The sequence below is a fragment of the Gobius niger genome, assembly GCF_951799975.1.
Source record: "Gobius niger genome assembly, chromosome: 7".
In the NCBI taxonomy this organism is placed as follows: Eukaryota; Metazoa; Chordata; class Actinopteri; order Gobiiformes; family Gobiidae; genus Gobius; species Gobius niger.
The window spans coordinates 1,034,131-1,041,751 of record NC_136858.1 but is presented as its reverse complement, the minus strand read 5'-3'; the positions used below and the strand labels follow the sequence as shown (position 1 = coordinate 1,041,751).

General features: G+C 42.9%; 1 protein-coding gene across 1 annotated transcript; it reads left to right on the top strand.

Moving 5' to 3' along the window:
- Positions 1-292: 292 nt before the first annotated feature.
- LOC306965107 (protein fem-1 homolog B-like) lies at positions 293-6,518 on the top strand (the record flags this gene model as incomplete). Its single annotated transcript, XM_079559350.1, has 5 exons — positions 293-301; positions 566-704; positions 840-937; positions 4,008-4,120; positions 4,949-6,518. The coding sequence occupies 5 exons, from the start codon at positions 293-295 to the stop codon at positions 6,516-6,518; spliced, it is 1,929 nt and encodes a 642-aa protein (XP_079415476.1).
- Positions 6,519-7,621: the final 1,103 nt, after the last annotated feature.

Genomic DNA, 7,621 nt, shown 5'->3' with positions numbered 1-7,621 from the left:
AACCGGGACAAGCTCAGGAAGCGATGCAGCGTTTAAGAGGAGCACTGGAGGCAACCAACCAGGTTTCACCTCCAAAAACATGCTGGTCAGGTTGGCCCACAGTTACAGCGCAGAGTCGCAGTGTTTCAGTGTTTCAGGACTAATTCTACATCTGGTAAGTGCAATTGTATAATGACAAATAATACTGTGAGTTTTACTTTTAATAATATGTTACTTGTTAATATTTTGATCATTTTTACTGATGTTGATGTGTTGTGTATTTTGCAGGACCTCAGGAAGGCTCTGAAGGACCATGGGAATGGTGAGAATGGAGAGAGTCCTGTTATCAATATTTTAGCATGTGCACAGAGCACAGAGCTTCAAGATTTTTGAAGTTTGGGCATTGGTAATATGAGTGAATTTGAGAGTGCGTAGCATCTATACAAGACAGCAAGCACTAGCTTGATCTTCTGTAGAAGCAGGTAACATGTTTCAGAGTGATCACAGGGTGTATGATCTGTAGGTGATGTGTAAACACACATTTTCACTGCATTTTCTGACATTTGTACTTTTATTCTTTAAACAGATTGATCTGGACTTTGAAGCACTGTTCAGTGATGAGGCTGGACTTTCAGCTAAGTACAAGAGCCAACTGTACAACCCCAATCTGACACCTAGTACTGAGCCGGACAAGGGGGAAATGGAGGACTACTCGCTATCCTGGGGTGAGTGCATGAACAAGCATCATTTTAGGGGATATAGGATAGTGTTGTACTGGACTGCTGGTCTGGAAGCATTTGAATAAGATTATCAGTAGCTGCTATAATTCAAATTGCTGTTATTATTTGTTTGCACTGCAGAAGAAGCCTGGCTGCCCCCACGACCAGTGTCCACACAGACGTCAAGGAAGAAAAGGCGGAGGCTCAGCATTGCCAAGGGATGCATCGACAAACAGAAGGTGTGCACGTGCAAAAAAGGGCTGGGTGCATTATTTTATGTCAGTCACTGACTTCAATGAAATATTGTATTTATATTTGATGTTTGAGAGTAGTGGCTAAAACGAGGCGTGATTGACTGATTATTGCTTTTGTCAGGAGGGCCAGGCCTGGGAAAACCTGAAAAGATGCATCACGTTCATCTCTGACGAAGGCGGTATTACAACTGTTGAAACATCTGAGGTAACAACCTTAATAATAAACCGCTTTTTCATATAGGCTAATATCTACTAATGCCTTTATGAAATAACCAAAAGTGATGTCTGAGTAGTCCACACATTCAATAGTTTATTGTGTTAAATGCAGCAGCAAATGCCCTGCTAAAAGTTAATGATGTTCATTTTGAACACAAACTTTTGAAGTTCGAAGGGTCTTGGCTGATTCTAGTCAGAGTAGTTGCATGTAACAGTGACAATGTTTGGAGAGGTGTTTAAATGCACTAAATTATACAACCAGATCCAGGTGCTCCTTCTGTGCTCTGCTATGATGTGAAGTATAGTCACAGAAAACCTGGAAAAATAATGGACCCTCCAGATCCAGTGTTTGTTATCATACTGCCAATTTAAAAACCATTGCTGACTCAGGTTCTATTGTGACAAAATGACTCTTGGGTGGTGGTCGGCGGGGCCGATGGCACAGACTCGTTGCCTCGCTGCCATCAGTCTACCCCAGGGCAGCTGTGGCTACAATAGTAACTTACTACTACAAAGTATGAAGTGAATGAATAATGCACACAATTGTAAATCAACTTTGAGCATCTTGAAAAGCGCTGTATAAGCTAAGCTAATGCATTATTATTACCGTATTTTTTGCACTATAAGGAGCACATAAAAGCCTTTAATTTTAACAGTGCCTTTATATCCCGGTGCTCCCTTTGTATCAACTTCATTCGTACTGAATCGTGCCTTTGTTTGCAGATGAACCAGCATTAATTAATGCACCTTGTATTCCTTATTTATGAAAATAAACATTATCATTGATAATGCGCCTTATAATCAGGTGCGCCTAATGGTGCAATAAATACGGTATATAATTTAAATACTTTTTTCATATTAACGTATTTAATGACTATTTTATTTGCAGTTTTTGGGATTGCTGGATGAAGGAAAATCGCAAGGACCCCTCATACTGCGAGACACATCTCATGTATGGACAACTTGCCAAAAACCATCATTCATATGGACTGTTGGAAAAAGACTATTCTTCTAACCTACAACTACAATATCTGCAGCGAGTACTATAGTACTTTTCAACACATGCCTGTAAGTAGACCTTTGCATACGGGTTAAGGTATCGGGCGTTTGGTTCATCCTGCAATGCTAGTTCTGCTTACTAAAAGTGGCCCACAGAATACTGCTTTTGTCATTGAACAGTTCAACAAATATTGTACATTAAAAGTCCCTTATTAATGTCAGCACTTAGTGCTACAAAAACTAAAGTCTTTAACTGCATGTAAAAAGTGCATAAGCTGTAATTTAAATAAATGTATTGCAATAGTAGTTTTAATTGTTTATTTAAGGTAGTTTACACTATTGTTTGATTTTATATTGTGTTTGGAGCTAAAGACCACGGCTGCCTGGTTTATAAAAAAGACAAAGTGATACAACATTTTTCATGGTAGAAATCTGGCAGCTGAATAAAAGGTTGCATCTTTACATTTTAATCATGAAACATGTAATTTAATTTAAAAGGTTTAAAAGCCGTTTTGAATTTATATACTGATTCCTGAACCTTGTTTACATGTTAACTGTATTTTTTACGAAAATATTCTGGCAACCACAGCGTAAAAAGAAAAACTTTTTTTTTTAGCTGTAGTTGCCATTTTTTCACCGTTAAAAATACGGTAAGGTATTCTGTAACATTTACGGTAATTCACTGGCAGCTGTAGTTGCCAGTGATGTAAACAGAGATGGACCAGAGCGGTGAGTCAATCCAAACGCGTGTTAGCTTGTGTGTTAGCATATTAGCATGTGTGTTAGCATATTAGCATGTGTGTTAGCATATTAGCATTTGTGTTAGCCATTTATGAAGCTGTGTTGCAGATGTCAACTCCTTAAAACTGCATTGTGAAGTAACTTCACTTATTGCTGTTTATTTATATTACGGCAAAGTATGTGCGGAGAGAGGGGGCGGAGTTAACTGAATCAAAGCGTTGTGTCTTCCGGGTTTGAAAAATACCTCCAGAAAACATTTATATTTATCACAAAAATGAGTGCTCCATAATGGTAGAGGTACAATATATCATATGAATGCCTATACTTAACTTTGGAATGGCTAAAATAGCATGATATAGATACAGACGGCATCGCGTCATAGAAGGGGGCGTGGCTTCGCCGAGGGGGAAAATAGAATCTTTAGAGAAACACAATTTTCCCCTCTTTTTTGCCATTTTCTGGTGGAATATGAACTTATTTATCATGCAAATAAAGTCAAGTGTAAATCGGGTCCATATGGATATTTTCTCACAGCAGATTGTTCAGTAGAAGTGAAAAAACGGCAGTTGTAGCTAGCTCGAGCTAACCGTTAGCATTAGCCCAATGCTAACATGTAGCATCAAGTTGCATCATTTTAGCATTCCCCGTTATTCATGTATTTATGGGCTGTTGAACCACTTTGCTCCTCCCCATGTCTTTGTATCATTATTTAGTAGAAACTATGTTCATATTTCAGCGTTTGTTAAAGTAGTTTTTGAATAATTAGAGAAAATATACATTTTTTCTAAATTGTTTTCCCCCTTAACTGGTTTCAAACATGACCATATATGGGCGACTCCAGAGATGCCGTCTGTATCTATAGATCCTTTAAATTAAAAACAAACATAAACTAAATTTTAAAAAACATGTTTTTATGTAAAGACTGGGTTGCTATGGTCACCAGCCACAGCCAAAGTGTTGTTACTGTTACTGTTTGTTTTACACATTAAACAATCGTTTTCTGGATAAAAAGATGGCGTCTCTGGAGGTAAGTAAACGTTTCCCGCGTCAGAGCTAGTGCTACATGTATTAACTGGAGGACGACCTGCTTCTCTCACAGACGTACGATCCACTGATGGACGCGGCGAGACACGGCCACCATGAGACGGTGGAACAGCTGCTGGACAGTGGTGGACTGGACACGGAGCAGCTGGGCTCCATCGACTTTGACGGGTCAGTGGATACTTTATTCAACTAACCAACAAACACGCTGCTAGCTTTCTGTCGGAGCATCTGAACTTAAATTAGCTGATGATTGTTCATGCACGATGCTGTTCCACCTCGTTCTCATTAAAGGGATATTTCAGGATTTTTGACATAGGGCCTCATTTCCTACTTATCCAGAGTTCTTATGTTTGAAGAGTTACGTGGCGCTAGGCTAATGCTAGGCTAGTGCATGTCTATGTCAAAGCACATCCAGCTGCTCCGTGTGCAGGTCAGTCACGCCTCAAAATAACTCCTCCCACCAGCGCGAGCGTCTCGTCTTCTCTCGGGTCAGTCTCATGATCGATCACAAACACAAACGCTCCGTCTAAACTCGCCTTTACACTGGATGCTGGATTTTTGTCTTTTTTTGCTGGATTTTTGTCTTTTTTTGCTGGATTTTTGTCTTTTTTTTGCTGGATTTTTGTCTTTTTTTTGCTGGATTTTTGTCTTTTTTTGCTGGATTTTTGTCTTTTTTTGCTGGATTTTTTTGTCTTTTTTTGCTGGATTTCTGTCACTTTTTTGTTGAGTTTTTGTCATTTTTGTCGCTTTTTTTGTCACTTTTTAGCTTTTTTTTGTTGCGTTTACATCCTCATTTTCTTCTCGTTTTTTGCCTCTGTTTTGAAGAAGCTTTTAGATTTGGAGAACAGGAGAAAACATGTTCAGGTTGGAGTTAAGAGGTTTACATGCATGTTCTTTAATGGATCATTTTTAGTCTGAAATATAGATTGATTGTGATGGATTATTGGCTCCATGTTGTTGGAACGTCTCTCATGTCTGAGTGTGTCCTGTGTGCAGGACGCTGATCCGCGGGGTGACCGCCCTGTGGTGCGCGGCCAGAGCAGGGCACTTGGAGGTGGTCCGTCAGTTGGTTCATCACCAGGCCAACGTCAACCACACCGTCCCCATCACCGGCTCCACCCCGCTGCATGTGGCCTGCACCTACGGGCACCTCGAGGTCGTGCAGTGCCTGTTGGAGCATCACGCCGACATCAACGTCACAGACCACACCAACAACACGAGCCTCATGGCCGCGGCGATGGAGGGCCACACCGGCGTGGTGCGGGTTCTGCTGGAGAGAGGAGCCGACCCCGACGTTAAGTCCCTCGGAGGAGCTACAGCGCTGCACTACGCCGCGGAGGAGGGGCTTGTGGACATCGTCAGGGAGCTGGTGGGTCGACGGGCTGCTGTGGTGGAGGGCGAACACGGCATGACGCCCCTGAAGCTGGCAGCAGTGAGATGCAAGGCTGATGTGGTGGAGTTTTTAACGGAAGAATGTGACGCCAAGAGCCGCGTCGAGGGGCTGGAGCTGCTGGGAGCGTCACTGGCCAATGATGAGGAAAACTATGACCTCAAGAAAGCGTTCCATTACCTCCATGCGGCCATGACGGAGCGTTGCAGAGACCCGCGGAGACCGATCCTCAAAGAGAGGCTGCCACACGTCGAGGCGTACGGGCCGCGCAGGGAGTGTGAGAGTCTGGAGGATCTGGAGAACATCCACGAGGACCAGGAGGCGCTGCACTTGGAGACTCTGATGATCCGAGAGAGGATCTTGGGCTCAGACAACATCTTTGTGCTCGACCCGCTCTTCTACAGAGGAGCGTGTTTCGCAAGTAGCCTGAAGTTTGACAACTCGCACAACGCCATGCAGAGGTTTGTGAGGATCTTCTTCCAGATGGTGCGCCTCCACGAGCCTCTGGACGCAGTGTCTGTGGAGCAGGCGATGAGCTGCTCAGTGCTGGAGATGGAGCGCCTCATCAGTCGCGTGGACTCTGCAGCCAAGAAGGAGCGGCCTCAGGCTCGTAAAGACTACAGGTTCAACATCTTTGCCTTCCTGTTACTCTCCTTCATCTCCACCAAGACGACCTGTGGGGAGGAGCAGCGTGTGCAGATGAACAAACACATCTATCGCATGATTAAGATGGACGTGCGCTCTGAATTCGACTGCACGCTACTGCACCAGGCCGTCAGCTCACTCACCGTCGTCGACGGCAACTACGAATTGTACAGATTCCCCGACGCGCAGGTGGTGAAGCTTCTGCTTGAATGTGGAGCTCAGGTCAACGCTGTGGACAAGGACGGTAACACGCCACTGCACATCATCGCCATTCACGACCAGTCCGTCGACTTCCGGACGCTTCACACCATCATCAGCAGCCTGGTGGAGGCGGACGCACACATGGACATGGCCACCAGGTTTAAGAGGACTCCCCTGGACTTGTGCTCCACCAGTGAGGCCAAGGATCTGCTCAGGAGCCAGACCAACATGAGCCTGCAGTGTCTGGCAGCGCGAGCCTTGAGGAGGCACAAGATCCCCTTCAAAAAATATCTCCCCAAAATCCTGTGGGACTTTGTTCAGATGCATTAAAGACGTTTTGAAGCAAACTAAAGCAGTGTTCATTCAGTTTTAGTGTTAATCTTCTGACAAAATTGTAATATTGAAAACAGTTAAGGGGGAAAACAATATGGAGAAAAATCTAAACTTTCTCTAATTATTCAAAAACGACTTTAACAAATGCAGAATTATCAACTCAATTTGATTTGTATAGCGCTTTTCATACATGTCATGTAACACAAAGAGCTTTACAGATTTAAAAACATTCTCTCACACCGACCTCCTTCCAAAAATACTAGTGATGCACGATAATGCCAATTTGAACCGATAACCGATAATTCCGCATGTCCCGATACCGATAACCGATAATTATGTATATATATATTTGCACTTTATTTTGTGACAAGAACTCAATGTAACAGTTGACAGTTCTGCACAAAATGTACTAACTCTACCAAGTTTTACTTTGGGTTTGGGTCTCCAACTTTTTCTAAAGCTCTGTTTTTTTTTACAGTTCCATCATCTGAGCAGGTCTGTCTCTGTTCATCTGTGTCACATCTTATTTTAAAAAAAAATAAAATAAAAGAATAATATTACTACTACTACTTCATTCCTAGTATTTTTCTTTTTGTGGACATCATACTAATGAATTCTTATTTACAATACTGGAATATAATCCTGCATTGGGCTCATTGTGGTTAAAAAAAAACATGCTGCGTGGCTCATTTCATCAATGTAAAACTTCTCTCGTTCATAGAGCTTCAATCGCGGGGCTATTGTGTTTATTTGATCAGAAATACGAAGATGATTATGGGTTTTTAGGCCCCGCTCTGTTCCAGTAACTTACGTGAGCGGATCCGCGGTTCACATTTCCTCGTCTTTTTCTCATTTTGTTGCAGTGCTAATGTTGAAGTTACTTCGATGTAAAAAGTCTAAAAACTCTTCCTTCACGGAGAGCGCCTGCACAGCTGTTTCTCTGGAATACTCGTGTTTTTCAGCTAAATACGTGCAAAGTCGGCCGTGGAGAGCGTGTATCTGACTGCTGCTGTAAATGTGCTGTCCTGAGTCTGCTGCAGCTCCGGGCTGCAGGACGTGGGGGCGGCGCCGCCGCCTGTTCTAATGTTTTATAGGTACAT